We start from the raw sequence: 22,572 nt of genomic DNA on the forward strand, positions 1-22,572 counted from the left end.
CTCAGGTGGCACCGGTGGCAGAACTTATCAGGATCCCACCTGAGGTGATCTGTTGAGGACACGACAGACATGCCGGGAAGTAGTCTGAGAGCACATGCTCTGGGAGTTTCGAACTTGAAGACTTAGATGACGCTGACGCCAAGCTTCTTCCCATGCTGGTGTTGGTGGTGATCACCAGCACCAAGATGAGAGATGTGCAATTTAAAGCCAAGGAGGTGTGGAAACACACCAGGGACCACCTGTCCCTGCTTTCAACAACCCAAAGATCATTAATGGGGTTCAGAAATATGCCGGGAGTCGGACAGAGCAGCGGCAGAAGGCCCGCAGCTACAAGTGACTCGGCCCTAGAGGGGTGCTGATAAAAGGTGCTTCCCAAAATCCTGCAGGGCTTCTGCGGGGCCTCTTCCAAGCACTTAGCGTGCCTTCGCAGCTGAGTGAAATGTCTGTCAGTGTCACAAAGGCTGTTCAGGTCCAGGTCTCCGCTTCCCTGTCCGCTATGTTCCGGCGGATGTGCTCTCCCTCACTCCGCCTGGGACAACATGGTTCTGTCTATCAAATCAAAGGTTAGATAGGGCTACACTGAAGACGTCCTAGTGGAGAAATTGGAGTGGACTTTGCAAGCATTTGAACTGCAGCCAGGGACATCTGTGCACAGTTTCAGACTCATGCCGCAGTGCCCACTAATCTTAAGGCCAAAAAAGGGGAAGAGGGTGATTGCACCCAGCCAGAAGAAAGGGTAAATAGTCCATAGACTGTAATCGGACCAGTAAGAAACAACAACACGACTGTTTCTCGTGCAACATCTCTTCTTACCCCTGGATGACATCTGGCCAACACTGCCATCCAGCGTGGCACGAACTCTCGTCAGTGCTCCGCTGAGAGCCAAATCCTGCTGTGGTCCGGGTCCACCGGCTCCTCAGATTGCCATAACCTCTGCTCGTCACTGCAACCTTGTGGTGTTTCAATCTTAGTTCATGCCTGAAAAAGGGTAAGAAGGTGTCAGACCTTTTGGACAGGACCAATTACACATTCACACGCACGCCTGTTTATCCTACTTAAATGTACGGTTTTGACCCTCAGCATGTAAACACTGATGATAGTGCACAGAGTCTTGCCGTTTTTCCTTTTTTCCCCTTGAAACGTTGAATTTAACTGCACGAGACTGGCCTAATGAGACATTAAGCTTCGGGCTAGTTCCCCACAAGCCAAGCCGTTGCATAACTTGAGACTTGATTGAATGCGAGCTGCTTAATATTTTACTTGATGATGTGTGTGTGTCAGCAGATCTGGATGATTCAAACATTGCCCCAAACACATTGGAGATTACTCTCGATGTGAGATTCGGAAGTTCTCAGTTATACAACTTTGCTGTAAAGACATTTAATCCAACCGGCCAAAATGAAGCAGCAGTGTCCCACCACTAATGTAACAGGGGGTTTTGGTCGTTTTTAATGAGTTCTCCCACATCATCGTGTCTGTGCTGGTCATTACGAGAGTACGATGTCAAACTTTGTTCAACAAAAATTCGGAAATATGATTCCCAATGGTGTGCTTAATGACCCGAGTGTATTTCGAGATCCATAGGGTATTTGTACTGTTGTTTTTATAAACCTCATAAAATGCAGACCTGCTGGGTCTTTACGGACACTCCAGTGCTCATGACAGGTTTGACTCACGACGGGTCGCCGGCAGTGCCTGAGGTCGTGCATTTCTGAGGCACCCAGTGCAGTTATGCCTAAATTTGTGTCCTTGTATCAGGTTGTTAATGCTTGGTACAAAGTGGGAGTTTGTTCTGAATGATGTGGCTGTATAATCAGAGACATTTTATGATGGGTTATTTAAAAACAAAGGCTAGCGCGTCGCTCACAGTTGGCTGAGAGTTTAGATTAAATGAAAAAGTGCTCTGACATTTGGACACACATTGTATGTATGTAAATATATGATAATAATAATATATAATAATATAACAATATAAAATGTAGGCCGCCATTACATCAGCCCAAAAATAACCATTAAAAGCATAGAAGTAACAACCAAAATTACCAATGTTCCATATTTAACTAAGCAGTTATGGCTCCATTGATTAGAAATCAAAGTAAACACGAACCAATCATTTAAATAATAAAAATGGAGAGGGTAAAAGCACAAACAATTTCAGTTTTGTACTTGAACCAACTGCAGGTAACAGGCAGTTACAGAGAATTGTTTGGAGAGTGTCCTTGAAATACTTTCATCGTTGTTAGTGGTTCAGTTGGTTTATTGGTCTTAAAACCACTGGCTGTTTTTCTGGCGCTAGCGAGGTTGGTGCATGTCATACTATCTACTATACAAAATGGCTTTTGACTGGTGCTGCTGTGTCACAGGGTGTGTGCCTCAGCCGACAGTGAAGGAAGGTACTCGGTGGGAGACGAGCTTGTACTCCATTGAACCATCCGAGTTATCTGATTGCCCTCAGTTCTTGCACAGTGGCATTCCTTGTTCCCTCCGCCGGACTGATTGATTTGCTATGGCAGTGCCTTTGTGAGTCTGGAAAAAACACCAAAACAAAAAAACAGAACAGTTGAGTTAATTCACACGACAGTATCTGGGGCTGACTCTTGCCTTATTTATGAAGGCGACATATCCAACTGGTATAGTGAACATCCTGATTTCTTGCCACCTCACATGGGTACAATCCCATTTGCTTGTCACTTCTGCCCAATTACTTTTAAAGGACTTTGTGATACAGATGATGCAGTCTTCAGGTAATTTCCCATGCGGACAAAATAGCAATTTCCTCTGTCATACGTGTAAGATAAGAGTCCATCATGTCCCATGAGCCTTTGCTTTATACATACTGTATATTAACCGAGGTCCAGGGAGAGCAGCTGGCTTTTACATCCATTATATGATGGATCACTTCAGCACTTCTCTTGATTTCTGCATTCCTCCACTGTACTTCTGAAATATGGATCCTTCTGATGGACTCCTTTCACAAATACTTACCAGAGTACTTGTAATGTTGACATAAACTCAGAAGTCATCCGGAGCCGCAAGACCTATAGAAATAAGAATGGAAATGCATCTTGAGAGCCTCTTTACAAGCAGATCCTTCATGATTTTTTCCTCCTCAGCTCTCTTCTGGCTTGGTACAGTGCTGGATACAATGAGATGATCAATGTCTAGAACATTGTCTGACCCACATTAAGTGTCAATAGTGTCAATGACCACACAGTCACATGAAATACATTTATCAGCTGAAGGAAGTACATATTTAAAAGTGCTTTAAAATCTGGCCATTACTTCTGAACTCAGTGCAGAATATGTTTTCTCCAGCAAAGGAAACCCTAATTCAAATGTACATTTAAATGAGATAATGTACTAAAACTTTAACACTCCCGAGAAAAGTCATTTCTTTATAATAATCACTTTTTCCATTGACGCCTAACTACATCTGACTCATTTCTGTACACTTGTATTATGTATGAAACATATACTGTATGTGGGTAACCTTTTTTTTACCAAGGGCCATTTAAATTTTTAAAACATCCTTTGCGGGCCATACTAAATTATTGAACACATATTTCTCACTAATCTCTCTAATGCGATGGCTGGAACTGCTTCTCTTGGTGAGGTATCTGATGTCCGATGGTTGTGATGACACTGCTGTTACTTGCACTTATAAAACCACGCCTACGCATAATCATCTTGCACCATCACTCAAGTTATTACATCACTCGTTTTCATCACTCTTGGTTAAGATTGTTAATTTGTTCCACGTTGCATCTTTGATAAGTTATCACTCATTTGCCTTTATCCCATGTTAGTAGATGATAGATAATAAATTGCCTTACATTTACACAGTTATTGCCTTTTAAGTATAGAATGGAGATCCGTTGAACTGGAGGTCACAGCTTCTTAGATGACACTGATCAATTTAATTAAACTGTCAAACTTGGCTGCAATAGGAGCTTGTCCCCCATTTTACTAGTGCATATTAAAATTCTGTCAAAACACTACACTCTTCATTGACATATCTCCTCCTTTTGTGGTCATTTTTGTCTGGCCATCAAGTTTTGTGAATTTTTTTAAATCAAATTTTACTCATCTGGGATTCTTTGTAGTCATTTTGTGTCAATTCATGCTCAATTTGTGTCTTTTCTGTCTCTTTCGATAGTTTTGTTTTGTCTTTTTTCATTTTTTTCCTATTTCTAGAGGTCTAATGGACTCTCCAGGGGCCCCCTGACCCCTTTGGCCCCTAGCTGGGCCTGGGCCTGTTCAGTGATCCGTCGAGGCCTAAGCCCGTTCATTGTCAAGGTCCTCAGGTCAGATCAGAATAGTGAGGAGCAACAGCATGCATTGCGGTCTACCAGTGGTTTTCAATACTACCACTACATTCCACCAAAGTCAGAAATGTTCCAAATGCTGGCTTCAAGGCAGATAAACAAGCTGAAAAGTTTAAAATTGGCAGGCAGCAGAGATGGGCGGACTGAAGAGATTGGATGTGCCGGTTAACTGCAGATGAGAACCGTGGGGGAAAGTGATGACCTTAACCGGGAGCCGAGGAGAAAACGGGCTGGCGGTAGTGGCAAGCGCGGGCACTAGACAGAGGTTAGGCTTCAGGCTGGTGGTGAAAAACAGAGCGGGAGAGTCATGCTCAGGAGCTCCCAGGCAGAACAAAAAGGGGGCCCGGCTCGACAACCCGTCGGGAGCGTCGGGAGCGTCCGCCTGAAATAGGACGAAGCGGTTAGCAGCAGCCGGTGGGTATTCAGGACCCCGCGGGGCAGGTGAGGTAAAGGTGATGCAGCCAGTTTTACTTGTAAAAATCAATCTATTATGTATAATTTTGGATGCAAGATCTGATCAAATCTTTGTCACGTTCATCATCTGATGAAACATCTGCGAGGAGATCCATCTTAAAAACCTGCCCATAAGACTTTGTGTATTGAACTGCCCCATAATATACTATCTAACTCAAAGGGGCCTTGACTTTTAAGTTATTGCTAATAGATTAGGGAGAAAAAAAGAACCAATTATTTGCTTTTCCCCTCAATGGTCATTTGAATTTATCCCGCATTCTCTTTTGAACTCGGCTGAATACGAAAGTGTGCATCTGGACAGCCTGGGCACAGGGAGCATCTTGTTCATGGCAAAGACCGAAAACAGAATCTGAGGTCAGGACCACAATCTGTCTTGCAAGCTGACTTGGGGCTCCAACAGGGTCGGGGGGGGGGGGGGGGGGGGGGGGGGGGGGAGGGGGGATTCTTGACCTGTGGATGCCCCGGAAATCATAACCACCCTCAGGGTTTATGTGTGTTGTGGGGAAACTGTTATGAAAACATGCAGCAGCGCGCCTGTCACTCCGGCATGTCAGCAGTTTAGCAGAGTTTAGAGGATTGTTCTGGGAGGAAAGATTCTTCTGGTAGTCCTGACGGATTTGAGTTCAGTGCTGTTGAGGTTGTTTTTCTTTTTCCCTTCACTTTACAGAATACTGGGTTGTCAGTTTCCTGGTGTGGGTATATAGAGTGTACTTACTTGTGGCAAGCACAGGTAAATGAAACTATACTTTTACTCAGTCGGAGCATTTAAATTTTTGCTTTATTTCAAATGTTTTGCTATTTCGGTGATGATCACTCAAGACCTGACTTAATAACCAGTGCATTTATGCCAAAATATGTGTTGCTGTATCAGGAAGTTAATGTTGGTTGCAATCAGATTTATTTTTGTCACACTGGAGACTTGCCAATGAAGCCAGCACTGAGCAATTCATATTCTTTGTTACTAAACATTCTGTTTATTGACTCCATTGAGCCCGCAATATCCGGGCGACTATTATTGCGAGAGGGAGCAGATGGACAATTGTAAAATACTGTTGCATCCCAGTAACACTGCGCCATTGACCAACCAACTACTGTAAATTGTTCTGCCAATCCCTCTGAACTATAAGTGTTCTATGTGTTGCTACTGTAAAAATAAGCTCATATCTCACTCTCTAAATGACTATAAGTATGACGGATGTCGCAGTGAGAAATTTCCAGAGCAGCTACATTAGAGTTTGATAAGGAAAAGAACTAGCTCTAAAAAAAACCCAACCAAAAACCCATCATGGGTAAATGTCAGACTTTGTCATTTACACAGACTCACAGACGAAGGTCTCATTTCTGCTCCACATCGTGCACAACTGTTCAGAAGTTACACGAAGAGGAGCCACAAAAAGTCCGGACAAATTTAGTTACAGAGGTGGTTACGATTTAATCACCCTCTCATCACCAGTGTCGTGATTTTTGTGAATCTTTTTTTGTGGAACTTTTCCCGCCTCACAGGAAAATCTCTGGAAGATTCATCGGGAGCCAGTGAGCTCTTTATCCAGGCACCACGGCTCACCTAAATGTTACAGACATTTCACGCGGAAGCTGATGGGAAATATCATTACTTATGCAGATATTTACCCAGAAAAGATTCAATAGTTGCCGACAACTTGTCAACAAAGAAACAAGATGTAAGCGTCATGGTGTTGCTATACAGCAAAAGTCAGGGTATCACCGAAGTTAGAAAGCGTCATCATCCGGGGACCATGAATATCTTTGCACATTTCATGACAATCTACCCAATATTTATTTTGCATAGATAGATCTAAATATAATTTTTTACACGGCCCAAATTAGTTGATCCAAGAGACATTGCATGGCTTAGACACTTAAACCATTGCTCCCATTCAGATATTCAAAACAGTTGAATATTTGAAAGCCTATATTTGATAGTAAATGTCCAAATATTCTGTAGAATATATTTTCCACAGAATTATTCTTTCTACTTTTAGAGTTTTTTTTGGGGCGTTAAAGACGAAGAACATGGTGGCGTCGTCTGCGGTGGTTTTAATTCTGCCACATTAAACATTCATCAGTGTTACAAAGCACGACACCAAAGCATTTTGCACGCACACACAGAATATCCTAAAGTTATTTTGAGCGCGTTTGTTTGTTGGTTGGTTGGTGCTGGCAAAAACAAAGATGAATAAATCATCTTTTAATTTCAGGAGAGAAATTGTGTCTTGTGCTGACACAGCCACCGGATGCGTTAAATATCACCTGTTATCCCACGTCGAGGGGAGCTGGCGAGAGATGTTAGCAGACATCCACACTGGTAGCGCTGCATTACACATGCCGCGCTGCTGTCCTCATAATCTCCATGCCATCTGGTGGGGGACCTCGCCGTCCCCTTGCACCTATGGCACATTAGTATTCCTCTCACACGGCGCGAGGGAGGCCAGTGTGTGTGCGCGTGTGTGTGTGTGCGACATTCCTCAGAAACATAAAACAGTCAACACCAGTGAGGATTAATCTAACGGCTACGGGGCCCACCTCCAACGAACCTGGCTCATCTCAGGTAATGAGAACGGTCGCCATGTAAATCTTCCCGGGTCGTTGTCCTTGCTTGTGTTTGTTACCGCCCCTTCACAAAGTCACAAGCCTCACACGTTGTCACCCAATAGACTCTTGACGGCAAAAAGTGCAACTCCTTTGTTTGAGAAACGAGGACAAAAAAATCTTTTGGATAATGCATAAAGTAATCCCAAGACGTGTGAAACAATGTGATATCAAAGTCCTATTTTTTTCTTTTCTTCCAGCGACTGAACATTGGCAGCTGCTTAATCACGGTCTCCTCTTTTCCTGCGTTGATTACAGTAACAGCTGCAGTTCGCCGAGTCACGGCGCTTCAGGCGGGTCTTCCCCGGTTTCCTCGGCTCAGATGTTCTGTTGGTAAGAAAAACCCAGTCAGCAATCAGCGAAGATTGGGGCTCTTTGGACGGGTGCTTCAAACGGTGTTCCCGGTGCTCAGCGCAGGCTCCGATCAAAGACCCATCCTTTTTATTTTTCACATCCACATGGCCTCTCATTAGTGCCACACCGGGAGGAGACTCGTCTGACAGGAAACGGCTTGAGTACCATTATTTCCTGTTTCCCATTTGACTGCTGCACGAGGTTTTTTTTGGAAGTTGCACTTCAACTTGTGCTGTCACGGTGGCGATTATATGAATTTATTATCAAAGTAAGAACAATTATGAAGACCAGTAAAGGAGAGCGATGACATGGAGCTTTAAGCTGTCAAACACGTTTTTCAACTGGTTCCATCGTCCGTGCGATCCAATGTTACCCAACATATGGCTGACCACTGTGAGAGTATGGTGGCCTGCGGCATGGGGCCACCATACTCGCATAAAATATTCCTTGTTAGAATACCAAGATGTCTAGATTTTAGAAAAAGATAATCAAACTTTGCAACATTTGTCCGTGCACTGTGTCAAAACATACTCATTTTGAATAAACTCTCATTTTGATGGTATAATGCGGCACATATAACTGCTGTGAATGGGCAGGGAGGCATGGAATTAGATGTCTCAGTAATATATCGAGCTACCATGAGCCCCCAGGCTAAAGATAATCTCTGATTAGATGGTTTAATTATGGTGGTGCACAGTGCTATCAGTCCAAAGTGGGTTGCGACCCGGTGATGAAGGTGCAAATATATATACTCTATATATCCCTTTCATCTTGCATCATTTTCATACTCTTTTCATGTTTCTCCACTTAGTGATTCAGGTTTCCCCTTTTTCAATTTGGCACTTGTCTATATTTGCACACCTGGGTGGTCTTGCACTGCAGGGTAAATACAAAATGTAAATCTGTAAACACCTAGAAATTCAGTAAATGTGCGATGAGTTCTCCCCAACAGTCACCGAATGTATTTAGAATCCTAAAAATATTTTCTATTTATTGGTTATTTTATCTTTCCCTTGCACCTGCCTGGGCTAAATTCCCCCCTCGTGGGATCGAGGACGTTCATTTTGATCTTCATAAAAACTTTTTTCAGACTCAAGATATTTTTATTCTGCGGCGCAGTGATTAATAATTCTCAGTAATACCCATTTGTACGGTAAGTCCTGTGCAACTTACCTCGCTGGAGCTATTGGAAACCTGAAAGGGCGGAAAGTCGGCGTAAATGAGGCATAAATAAAGAATTGTACTCGGCTTGCCGGCCGCTGTGCTTCATTTCCAGCCAGAACACTCGTGGCCATAGTTGCACTACAAAACAGCGAAGTGGTTCTTCTTTTGTGTTAGTAGCCTATGGGTACGGTATAAAGTGCATGTTGGGGAAATAATGAAAATGGACTGTAATCACCTCAGTGAGAGCATGGAAAATCTTAGAAGTGCTCTAATCATTCACAACATGAAAAAACTTTTCTCACCTCCATTGTTTGCGCTCCATCACCAAACCTTTATCCATTATCGTCTGCTCTTTCTGTATCGCCATGTTTTAGAAGATAGTGTTGGGATGGGTGTGTGTGTGTTCCAATTGCACCTTCTTTACCTCCAGCCAAACTATAACAAATCTGCCACTACATTAAAAACCAGCTACTGGCGTCTGTTGGGGTACGTCAGACAACATTCAATCTAATATCGGCATATTTTGTGAATAGACCATCTTTGGCATTTATACAGATTATTTCATGCAGTATATTATAGACAACAATTTGCAAACACAATCAAAGACTTTTTCTTCAGGTCTTGTGGTGGAAATGGATTGAGATGTACAAAGCCGCTTAATTAACACTGTTATCTTAGTCTTTATTTTGTCACAATTGTATGTCAAATATATATACGTCTATATGACATATATTATATGACATATATAATTTCATTTCTTTACATTAGAGAAACAACATAGAGATGACACACTATTTTGGTTTCTAAGTAGAAGCTCCTTTTTAAATAGTGGCATTTTTTTCCAGTACACTATCAAGCTCCCACTCAAGTCACGGTTTTTGTATTTCCTTATCGAGTCACGTTTATTCACAATGTGTGTTTGTCTCTGTTTCTTGATAATTCCATGTCTTTTTGTTGTGTTGGTGTGTGTTTTTCCACCCAATCTGCAGTTCAATCTGTTCGTGTCCCTTTGCAAAATCGACTGCCATCTGTTATTGGTCCGTGTGGCCGCACAGAGGGTCCCAGCCGCGAACCATCCTGTGCCACCAGCAAAAGGTATACAACTACTGGAAACAGTGTCTGTGGAGCTTTTACAGAGTTAATCCAATCAGCTCGCAGAGGGCTTGGAATGAGCATTTCCAGTTCCTCTGCAGCTGGGTCCTCTGGCGGCCAAGGGGCAGTTTGCGCCTCCGTACACGAGGGATGTCTGACCTTGGCACTGTCCCTGGGCTTCTCTTTGGCCTGCGGCCTTCGAGCCTCTGGTTCCACTGCCTGCGTGCATAACTCTGGCTGAATATTGGACACCCTTCCGCTCTGACTCCTGCACGGTCCCAGTCTCAAGAGTGTTTGTGCCACCGTGGTGGATCTCGCCGTGAGGGCCAGACATTTTCACGGAGCTGGGAAGGCTTCTCTGTTTTAATTCCTGCACGATTTCCACTGTAATTTCAGCGGGGCGGGGTGTATTTGCCGAGCTGGGATTCTTCCCCGACCCCAGTGGAGCAGTGGCGGTGGCAGGAGGGCTCACACTGCTGGGCATAGCACCGGGCGGCGGCATGACAGTCTCCCAGCGGGGAGAGGGAGAATTGCTAATGGGCACCGCTGCCTTTCCAGCCAGCACAGGGTGCCACTTGAGGAGCCCGCCTTGGTTTCGCACACTGGCACCCGCACGTCCCGCTTCGAGGTCAGTTGCTTGGAGGGAGGGGATGATGGGCACAGAGCGGGTGCGTAGGGAGGGCGGGAGGAAGGTTGTTCCCTTATCCAGGCGGGTGCACGGCACCTCGGTCCATCCTTTTTTGGCTGCGAAGTGGGAGAGCGAGGTCCTGCTGAGGAGGGCGCCGACCCTACCACTGGCAGAATCACACCTTTAGGCAGAAGAGAGAATAGACATGGCGGGGTAAGAATGAGCAACCAGGTGATTTATACTGTGACCTTTTTTTGTCCTTGACACCCATATCCTAAGAGGAATAGAAGAGAGTGAGTAATAGACAGGCGAATATGGAGATAAAGCCACTGTTCCCCTTGCGTTTTTCACCATTTAATTTCAGCTCAACCAAAAAACCATTATGCCTCAACAAAATTATTATCTGTGTATTGTTCTCTCATAATCTTTGTGTAATTATTTATAATCCTCTGCATGAGCAGCCTTTATTGTTGCTGCATGAATGCCGAACTGAAAAATCCCCTCTGTCATGACTGCCTTATCAGAGATTTAAGGCTTTAGCAATACAGCTGGAGGATTCCTGACCCTGGCCTGGGTGAGCATGCAAGAAAAAAAAAAGAAAAAAAAAAAAAAGTATATTGCCTCCTTGGACTGCTTTACTCGTGTTGTAATGTTGGTGTATGAGAGACTCATTACACAGCCTCACAGAGCACGTCCGGTCTGACAGGCTTATGATGTGACATTTGGGGTGAACGACGTAGGTTTGTGAGAATCTCAGCATGTGTGTTTTACGCATGATAATGAGTCCCGCAATCGCGTGCTTCAAAAGTGTGAAAGGACCGTGGACGGTTTGCCTTCGCGAGCTTGAAAGGCACCATGTGCCCGTGTGAGAACAGCGTGGCACAGCAGGAAACAGAGTGACACAGATAAGTTTGTATGTACCAGTTAATATCGTTACTCAAGACTCACATTTGGAATCACCACGGCGCAAGCCTTGGGAGACAGCCAGCGTTATTGTCAGCTTTCAGAGACTGTTTTGAGCATAACCAAGTTTAAATAATTGAATCACTTTCCCACTCCTCCCCCGGTGTAAGAAGGGCGACTGCAATCTGAAGGTAAATCCAGCAGATCAAAACATATCTAAAAATAACTCCCATAGCAATAAATTTTGCCTTCAATTCACTCCTTATCTGCGATGGGTAAATATGTGTTTTGACACAGGATAATTAACTGACAATACTCTGCGGGGACTTGATGTCACACAACGGAAAACACAGAAGAGTGTCCTTGTGTTTGTTTGCTGTCCTCGCCTTTTTTCTCTCTCTCCTTCCCAAGACTTTGGATCACACTCTCTGCCTCCATCTTTCCTCCGCTGCACTCTCATCATCTCTGCACAATCTTCCTTCTTCCCTCACTTTCCATCTTGCGTTCTCTCACTCTCCTCTCCACCTCCCATTTCTCATTTCCAGAGATGAGAGGGTGTAGCCATGGCAACAAGGGAGAGGTGGGGGCTAGAGGAGGAGGAGGAGGAGGAGGAGGACGACGACGAGGGGGCTGTAAGCTTGGTAGCTTGGTGTTGCATGGCTGCTAAGTCGAAGAAATAGGTCATTTCAACCTCCTGAAGGCCAGCGAAAGCCGGATTCCACTGATGGATCTGCAAGGGGAATCATCAATAGCTAATAAGATCTAAACTATTTAACTGTACAAATGTAGCCTCATCCCCAAAAAGTTGAGAACCCTTTCTGCTCCTCTCCCAAACACTCGAAAAGGCAGTGTTAGGTTTCATTGCCTATAGCAGATAGATATAAAAGAGAAATTCTCCTTAGTTTGTTTGTTATTCTGCGCGTGGGCTAGGGCACGTGTGTGTGTGTGTGTGTGTGTGTGTGTGTGTGTGTGTGTGTGTGTGTGTGTGTGTTTGTGTGTTGAGAGGGAAACTCTGGTCCTGGAGGATTTCTCTGCACAACCATTTGAAAGAACTGCTGAGCTACATGGAGCTTTGTTTAAAAATGGAAATTATGGAAATGGGTCACATGAAGAGTTTGGCAGCATGCAGTGTGTCTTACAAGTCACTGTGGCCTAATGCTCAGTCAGGTTGACACGCTAATAGAAAGGTTGCGCGGCACTTTAAGTGCGTGGGAAACGCACCGCTCTAATGACAGTTTCTGATAACGGTGCCATCGCTCACACACACACACACCGCTCACACACCGCTCACACACCGCTCACACACACACACACACACACACACACACACACACACACACACACACACACACACACACACACACACACACACACACACACACACACACACACACACACACACACACACACACACACACACACACACACACACACACACACACACGGGCTGCGAATTAAGGGAATTCCTGATTCATATGCTAAACAGGACTGCCCCACTCAGGCTTAAACACTCTCTCTGCACCAGTAAATCAAAACTGTAAACAATTCAATGTTTTTCAGTATTACTTGTTTGAAAGGAAATGGCAGTGGAGCGGCTTGACATTTGTCATCGCACAACTGAGGGACGCCGAACAGCGAACAGTGTATGATAAATATTTTCCATGGTGTAAAAGAGCCCAAAGAAAAGTTTGAACTGATGTGAAATAACGTGAAACTTTGTCTCTCCATTGGTAATCTTCTCCTTCCACTATGACACCAGCAAAAAAAACAACAACAAAAAAACTGGCTCTTTGCTCACAAAGAGGATTCCTCACCAGGCTACCCTTTTGAACCGATGCCCGCGAGGATCATCAGACTGTGCTTTTTAAAATGTAAGTTATTTTAAGCCCACAGATATAGCCAACTGGTGATAGGTGGCTCTGCCAAAATCCTTCCTGCTTTTAAAGCCCCCTGAAACAGCGCCAGTAGCTGTACTTCACTTCCGAGAGCCGTGGAAATAGGGCAACTTGCTGTCCTCACTCGACATCGGGATTGAACACGAGGAGACTTCCAGATGTGTGAATGCCTGAAATGAATCCTTTGCCACTTCGTAGTCTTGTTCTAGAGGACTGCAGTCCCTCAGTACGGCGCCATGTTCAGGCTTGTAAATGAAATTGTAAAAAATGCATTATTTCTTTGACATGTGGACCATTTAACTTTCACACAATTCTCGAGCATTAGCCAAAAAAGTCAAACCGTGGAAATCTTCAAATTCATGTAAACTCGTGAACCATCTGGTAATTAGTTTTGGCACAGTTGTATTTTTAAGCATCGTAAAACCGTGCAGATGAAACACATTTTCACTCACAGCAGCAGCCCAATGGCAAGTGTGCACGCACACGCACACACACACACACACACACACACACACACACACACACACACACACACACACACACACACACACACACACACACACACACACACACACGGTTGGGATCAAGAGTGTTTTCCAAATTAATTGTGACAGTCCCAGTTGAAGGGGGGGGGGGGCACAGCAGATCTCATTTATTTCCCGGGATCAGATTTCATGAGCTAGTTCACGGATTTTTGTCGGAGAGCATTTCCGTCATAAACTCATTTTCCCCCCAAATTATCCTTCTGCCGCTCCAACTTAACCTCAGTTAGTCCGGGGTCTGCATCGCTGAACTGGCAATTTGACCCCAGTGGGGAGGGAGACAGAGAGAATGTCCTCTTTTGAGGAGAAAGACTAACATGACAAAACTAACGAAAAGACAAAACGCTTTCACCTTCTTAAGGACTCCATGTCTGCTGACTCGTCCTCCTGCAAGTGTTTGTAGACATGTCCGACTCTGGATCCGTCGGTGAGATTGGTCGATATTTTGTGTTTCCCTCTGGAAATGGGTGGGGTCTTGAAAAAATTGGTCTCCCTCCGTAGCTGGGCAGGACTAAGTGACAGAGAACTACTCCTGCAAACGGAGGGGGAAACAAATAAAGGGGATAAACATTTGTTAAACTCTGGTTTGGCAAATCATTTCACAAATGCTACATGAATTGAAACGACGCTCACTAATTCATTTTGTGTCAAATACATATCTTGCATTATCTGTCCATTCATGTAAAATGGAGTGACCTTTCTGTCTGATGTTTGATTGATTAAGAAAAAAGCATCATTCCACATTCAATCGAGACTTTGCATTAATTAAACAGGGTATCGAGGTCGAGGGGTCACCCCAGGTCAGATACCTGAATACAAGAATAGTATTTCACCGGCAAGCAATATCATTTACATAAACATAAAAACAAATGTCATAGCTTGATCAAAGAGGAGAGGAGCAGTCGCTGTAGAAGAAGACTCAGCCATGCACAGAGCTGGCAGCTTGGTCGCACTTAAGCATTTTGTGCAGATGATGCTGCTGGATTTAAAGTCAGGGAAATCGCCAAAGTCAGATTTCTTGATGTGTCCGTCCATTTTAGGATGCGAATTGGACTGACCGACTTACATTGCAAGGCCAAAACTGCCAGTAAGTACACACTTCTATTTTGTGAACTTCAAAAGGCCCGAGCTATATGCTCAAGTGTGTGTCAGAATACACCGAGCAAAGGCATATTTCATAAACCCTCGTCCAAATGACCTGTGTGTTTTGCTACCCTGCTGCTGCTAATGATCTCAGGAGCAGTCTTTTGAAGACTGTGCCCTTTTGCCTATGCACTCTGTGTTTAAATTGTTCTGTGGGCAGTAGGTGGGCGATTTCAAAGCCGATCCCCGCACGTCTGCAGCAATAAAGCAATGACATCAAATGTGAATCAAAGTTATACTGCACTACATCGCGAGCCGCTGTGCGAGTATATCACGCAAGAACAAAAAGCTCCCGCAGCACGCATGAAATGCAGACAGTAAATTATTTTCAGTTTGTTGTAATGTACATGTACTTTTGAGGCCAGGGCTCCACTGTTGTTCACCTGTGAGCAATAGGTCACTCGCTTGTGTTAAACCGCACCACAAAAAAACAAAAAAAACACGTATGACATATTATTACTGCTTGGTGAAAAATGTGTTTGCGTAGAAGCACTGAACACAAATCAGTGACAAAACATTCCCCCAGCTTGATTTTGCCCCTAGGCTCTCTATGCATAAAGTGGTGGACTATGATTCTTTTGGCTGTTTTGATAAGTAATAAAGATGTCCAAACTTAACGATTTTTTTGTCCTTAAATAAACGCTTTAGCAACAGTGGCCTCTGCTGCCGAGAGTTATAAGTGAGCTTACTTTGTAAAGAGAGAAACAAATCACGCAGAAACTAAATATTCCAGACATCTGGTAATTCATTGTTATTCATCAATAGATGACTGGAACACACTGTTCCAAAAAAAAAAATTAATCTATAATAATTTCCAAATGTCCATAGCTGTGGAACAATAAGCATGGCTAATGTTGGCTCTGGCCTTTGCCAGCATTAGCTTTTGTATCGGCTGATGCTTTAAAAACTTGATATGAATAAAGCTGAATTATGTCAGTTTTGTTGCCTAATACCGTGCAGATTTTTTTTCTAATTAGGATTAAATAAAAACTGGAAAATTTTAAATATGTTTCTCTGGACAAAATCAGCAGGCTATTGTAATTAATGAATGTTTAATGTTAAAGGTCCAACACAGAGAGGCAGCTGCTTATCTCTGCAATTCACCAAAATTGCCCAGTCCCTTGTTATTAAATGGGTAAGCCTGGCTCTGAGGGTAATCCAACACATTTTAATCACTTCCTTCTCTTTTCATGCCTTTACTGGGCATAGCTGAGAGACAGAAAAAAAAGGCTGTGAGACTGAGGGGGATGACATGTGACAGTAAGTCACATGAACAGACAACATCCATCTGCACTGAAACCACCAGGATGCGCCCACATAGCACCTCTGATGGTCACAATGCATTTGAAAAGAAACAAAAAAGGCACGCTCACTGACTCGACTTGAGCGTATCGATTTGCCTACAATATTACAATTTCCTCAAAGTGATCCGACCATGACAAAGGAATTGTGGCGATTGATCAAATTCCACAAGAGCCCAACTGAAAACAGTGACCACTGGCAGGGCGATATGTACACATTGACTTCGACGGCGTTGGGTCAATCCAGTTTTGCTGGCAAAGCATCTCGATAATGTCTGAGAACAGAAAAAACCTGCACTGGTCAGTTTATTGAGAATGTATCACAATTGGAAATGATTGTTTTTAAATGACTGATTTGATTTGACACATTTGATATACGTACAGACATCGGTCTCCAGATGATGGGTCTTGCTCGACTTTGCTGATTCCCTGGATCTTTCGACTTGTGCCACCGTGATGGGGACCTTTTTTTTAGCTTTTAGTGGAAGTATCTTTGCGACTGTTAAATGGATGCCATTTTTATTTGTGTCTACGGTAAACATTATATGCAAGACATTACTTTTAAGCATTGAAGTTGCCAGCTGGCCTCTAATAGCTGGGATATCGTGTATATTAGGGTAAGTTGGTTTCCTCCCTCTTCCCATATATTGACTGCTGGCCATCTCCGCAATCTCCAGATGGCACTCTCAAAGATCCTAGATCTGATACAACAGCAGCAGCAGATTATGGGATTATCGACACCTGTTATCCAATCACAGACCCCTTCATTAGTTGACCAAAGGGAAGTCAGTGCTTTTCTCAGTTGCCATCAAAGGAAGGAAAAAGATAAATGTTTTTCCAGCATGCCTGGGATATTTCTCTGTGTCTGCGGCGAGTGCAGTGCCGGTTGACTTTTTATCAAGACAGTGAGGAGACTGCAAATGGCACACATCATCAAACCCTGAAACTGTCTGGAACTGGTTATTAGACGTCTTGGCCTAAGCAAGGAGATAATGCCAGTGTCAGCTCAGGAAAAACACCACTCTGTTTACCAGATAATGAGCAGTGGCAACGGACGCAAAAGGAAGTCTGAAAAGCTAATTGCCCGGCTCACCTAGACCGTAACACCTGCGAGCACGCCCGCGATCGGCTGTCAGAGGATATTGAGTCATTTGTTATGAAGAGCTACAGCCACTTCCCAGTATCTGCTTCCCCGAAATGAGAAGGGGTGTGCATCTTCTTTGCCTTCTTTTTGACATTGAGTGGCGTTAAATGATGTTTCCTGTTTGCGCGCGATGGCTCTCTCTCCGTCCGGCTGTCGGACGTCGCAGCGAAGAGGACATTTGCGGCCTTTTCCCAACGTGTGGCGAGTCTTTGACCAACTTGCGAAAAAAAAGGTGGAGAAAATAAAGCTCAGCATCGCAGGTGCTCACAAAGAAGGTTGAAATGAAGATGCAGAGAGGATTCTTGAAATGGTCAGACTGAAGATGCGGGACGATGACGATGGATACAAATGAAATGTAGATGTCTGTCAACTGTGACTTTTCTCAGGCCGTGCAAATAGACAATCGACTGCTTGAATCAAGTCATGACCAGTCAAAAAAATACCCATGTCAAAAGTAGACTCTTTGGCATTTCACATGTTTTGTTTGTCCTGCTGCAAAGGTCTGAAACGTGGTTTTCTTTCGTCTTTCCAATTAAATAAGAATGTGAACATGCATTCCCTATTCACTAGACACCTTACCCACGCTGCCAGACTAAAAGGTGACGTGCGTGGCACCTTTTGTCCCTCGTTCCGTGCCGAGAAAAGTTGGCAGCTGCTGTAAGCACCGTCACTGTGGGCATGTTTGGACGCTAAATTTAGCATTTAGCCCAAAGCGGCGCTGGGCCTCGGTGCAGCCTCGCAGTGCCGCCCGTGTGGCCGCAGTTCTGTTTCTCCTAAAAGAGCGGGCGACACGGCCGTCTATCTTACAATGTCTATATTTTTTATGTGATTGGCAGTATGTGATGTCTACAAAATTCCAGCTCAACGGATAAAGTCTGCATCCAAGCATTCAGTGATGAAACCCCTACGATGCACACGTAATATTTTGCCGCCATATTGATGGGCCATATTGACATGTATTTTTTCACGGGGCATTTCTCCTGATAGCACGCAATATGGTCTCGTTCTCAGGTCAGTGGCTGAAAGCATCACAACATCATCCATCACAGTCTTGTTCTCCCCCGCCCCCACTGTGCCCACGAGCCCAACAGATGATTGACTGTCAGCTACACCTCCACGCGGAGGCACCTGCGTGACGCTGTGGCAAATGGGAAAAAAAAAAGCCCGGACAAGTTGGCACCATCCCTGCAGCCACACGTGACGAAAAAAAACTTTCCTCCCTGACACATCGCTGGTCCATTAAAGCAGAGAACAACTGGCGCCTCAGCGGGGTTTTCACTGGAGCTGTCAACACAGTCAACCAGACATCTAAAAACTCCCTTTGCCTGTACACACACACACACACACACACACACACACACACACACACACAACCTGACTTCATCTGCCATTATCTCCCCAAACATTGTTGCCTCTAATCACTGTGCATCCTGCAGAGTATATATGTTCTCGCTGCAGAGCGCTGAAAGCTTGTCTAATGCACATAACAGCGTAATGACAGATTCAATGAATATTTGGAGCCATATGTGCGGTCGGTCCTCTCACAGATAGAACACTGTTATCCAGCGTTGCTCGCAGTGCTGCTCAACACCATTAGATCAGGTGAAATAAAGACATTAACCACCGAGCAAATGTTTTTTGTTTTTTTTAAGCAATCAAACATTTTCATTGCCACGGGCAATACACATTTGTGAAATTACGTCTCGCAACGTGTGTGGCTCAATATCGTTAATTGTCAGAAGTGTGCCTGCAACCGTGTCGTCAAAGCAAGTGAAGGCTTTCTGTGGCATACTCCACACACCCACACCCCTGCATCGCTCAGAGGATTTGAAATGGCAGCATTTGACACCGACTGCTGTGATAACAAAGCACAACTGCATGAGAGACGCCCGTGTCATCTGAAGGATAGCATGAAAGGAATTTGGCTGGGTCAATGTTTAACTACGCACATTGAAATTCACTTCGATGATGTCTCCCCTTCCCTGTGTGCTCTTCCCAATCCCTGGTCATTTCAGAATCTGCCTGAGTACACATTGAATCCCTTTGCACAATTTACTGGGACATCTTTTTTTTTGAGGGAGAGAGACCTTAATTTTCTTTTTATGAAATTGGCTAAAACAACAATCCTCCTGAACTGACTGGAGGATATCCACACCAGCAAAAGCTTATGGTGTTGGCCATGTATCCAAGATAGACTGTATATTAACACAGCTGCTCTCTCTTCTAATCACCATAAGTCTTTCTAACAATTCAAGAAATGATGTGTTTATTATTTGGAGGTATATATTCACGACTACATTGCAGGATGATTGAATTTCTCACTTGGCTGCCTTTTATATCTGGACGTACGCTGACTGAGTGAAAGATACGGTGTGAAAACAGGGCCGGAAACAAAAGGATGTCACATTTTCACCTGAAGCGTTTCCCTTTAGACAGTGCTCTGCTGAGAATCGGAGGGGACACCATGGATGTGCCCGGGGCCACGCTGCCGCCCTTCACAGATGATCCATGGGAACTGCAGCTCTGCAAAAAATAAAGAAGAGCAGCACGTACAGTAAGTGATAAAACATTGTAATTGTGGCTGCAGGATGTATCTTCATTATCACTCTCATGCTGTGTAAAACACTTCTCTATTATAGTTCAGCTTGGCTTCATTTGTTACGAGGATCAACATCAAAAACAAGACCTCCTGGTGTAAGTGATTTTGTATGTCAACACATGTAAACAAGCTCAGGCTACAATGCAGTACGTTGCTGATACTGTATTTGGCTTAGTCCATAATCAGGTTTGAGTCCCCAGTCAGGCTAAAGATGTTCTCACTCTAATGTAACCCCTTGACAATGATAATAATGATAATGATATGTATTTATAGACCACTTTTCAGACTAAATGTTACAAGGTGCTTTGCATAAGGCAACAAATACAAAACAACAGATCATAAAAACAATTTCCGATCGAGTAATAAGCAAATCGTCAGGCTTAGTGTCGGCTGCTGAGTGTCTTTAATTACACTGTACACTTTAAACTGCAGCTTAGGAGGGGACGCATGGTGAATAAACTCCACACTGGCCCTCACAGCACTCCTGCTGCACTCAGGAGTTAATCCCACACAAGATTACATTAACGGTTTCCAAAAGTATTTCCCCCCTCAATTCTTTCCCCTTTATTCTTATCAAAATTAACACCGTTATCTTACAACGAGGGGCCCGAGACAAAACTTGCGCACCGCGAATGCCCCGAGACCCCCCCGACACCGCCCCCTGTGAAACACTAAGTCAGGAGATAATTCTGTTATTCCAGTTACAGCACTTCCTGCGCTGCCCTTTCTCCCTCTTTGATTGTACCTCATTAAAGCAATTGCATGTGACTTAGAGCCGGTTCCGGGTTCTCATCGCCTCATAAGCCTCTCTTTCTCCCGCACAGCCCAGACTCCCAGAGGGAGCTGTTACTGCTGTTCACTAGTTGGCCAAGAAAATAGGATCATTTGGACCACCCTCTCATACACCCCGCGGGTGGAGGACGCCGCACTTTCTGGAACAACTGCTGTGGCAAACTTTCCTGGAGGATGATATCTGTGTCAGGGGACAAAATACATAGTTGGAGGCAGACAATGGCAGACCTGCGTAACCCATTCCAACTTGTTCCCTCCCATCTCACTTTTACCTTGTTTTATGCCACTTATGAAAGCCTTGGATGAACACAAAGCAAAGTGGATTTATTTCAAGGGGAGACAAAGGGAAATTGCCGGAGCCTGACAGGACAACAGAAAAATCTATCAATCCGTTGACGACCAGCTATATCATAAAGCTGTTAAAGCCAACCTGTGCAATCAAAACAGTCTTACTCCTAGTGTTGGGTATCATTTGTATTTTTCTTTTTCCCTATATCGGTGCTAAATCGATACTATTAAAATGTACCGGTGCCTAAATGGTGCCAGGACCAAGACTTTTTTTCTTTAAAAAAGACACAAACCCACAGTCGATGATAAGAGCTGCTGCTTTGGAACTTGAATATGGACAATACGGACAATATAATTTAACACTAAATAACAGTTTCAGTGCTTAATACGGCGAAATACTCGAGCACTTGAACCTGACGCCCACACTGCCGCTGATGTTCTCGGCGTGGGTTCACGCAAGTAGTCAAACAAGATGCATCCCCCAGCTTTCAAAATGTATCCCCCTGGTGCTTCATTAAGTTTGACGTGCCTTCCAGGTGAAACACAGCCACACTTTTGTTCCGTTTAGCTTTAAGCATTTTGTTGTCTTGTCGACTCGTGTTGGGGTAGCAACTAACTAACCGTCTGCCCTTGTTACCACTGCCAGAGCCATGTAGAGAGTGTGTTGCCACCAGAGTTAACCATAATGTTAACTAGGCAACTAGTGCCGTGATGTCTATGTTGTGTCGGTCCTTTATCCCGCCCGTCTTCCGGTCTGTAGTCGGGGAGCAGGGAGATTTCTCAAGGGGCCGAAGCTGAATGCTCCAGGACCAACCCCGTATTTTCCCTCCAACAGTGCGGTGAACAGACACACGGGGACTTCTGTGTGGACCAGTAGCTCCGGCACCGAAATGGCCTACTGAAATCTGCGTTGTGATACGGGCCGGTAGGCGCTGGCCGCGTAGGAACCGTTACTCCGCAGTCAATGCCCATCAAATCGAAGGTCATGAAATCGGCAACATGGGATATTTGATCAACAGGGGCCGACCTCGGTCCAACAGAAGAAAAAACAACCACAACAACAACAACAACTTAAACTACTACTGAATACTCAAACTGAGCAATATGTCATTTCTCTGAGCCTGATAGCAAACACCATTTTGACTCTACCTGATATCGGCATGTAAATCAGCTGTTTTAAAATTATGCACTGGCACTCACCTAGCATACCGAGTTTGTAACAGCTGACAGCAATATTAATTTCCAAGCTCTGGCCTGTCATTTTATTAATCATGCGGCGTTGCTACATAGAAGCTTTTTCCCAACAACCTGAAATGTCTCT

The 22,572-nt window shown here is 44.3% G+C and overlaps 1 protein-coding gene across 1 annotated transcript in view; it reads right to left on the reverse strand.

Annotated features, from left to right (window-relative positions):
* Positions 1-9,584: 9,584 nt before the first annotated feature.
* nrg3b (neuregulin 3b) overlaps positions 9,585-22,572 on the reverse strand; it is a 169,938-nt gene continuing 156,950 nt past the window's right edge. Inside the window, exons 7-9 of the mRNA XM_035613784.2 lie at positions 19,986-20,095; positions 14,337-14,516; positions 9,585-10,825 (exon numbers count right to left, since the gene is read on the reverse strand). Of these exons, the coding sequence (XP_035469677.2) occupies positions 10,072-10,825; positions 14,337-14,516; positions 19,986-20,095 (1,044 nt within the window). The 3' untranslated portion in view covers positions 9,585-10,071. The remainder of the gene's footprint in view (positions 10,826-14,336; positions 14,517-19,985; positions 20,096-22,572) is intronic.

The sequence above is a fragment of the Scophthalmus maximus genome, chromosome 16, assembly GCF_022379125.1.
Source record: "Scophthalmus maximus strain ysfricsl-2021 chromosome 16, ASM2237912v1, whole genome shotgun sequence".
NCBI lineage: Eukaryota > Metazoa > Chordata > Actinopteri > Pleuronectiformes > Scophthalmidae > Scophthalmus > Scophthalmus maximus.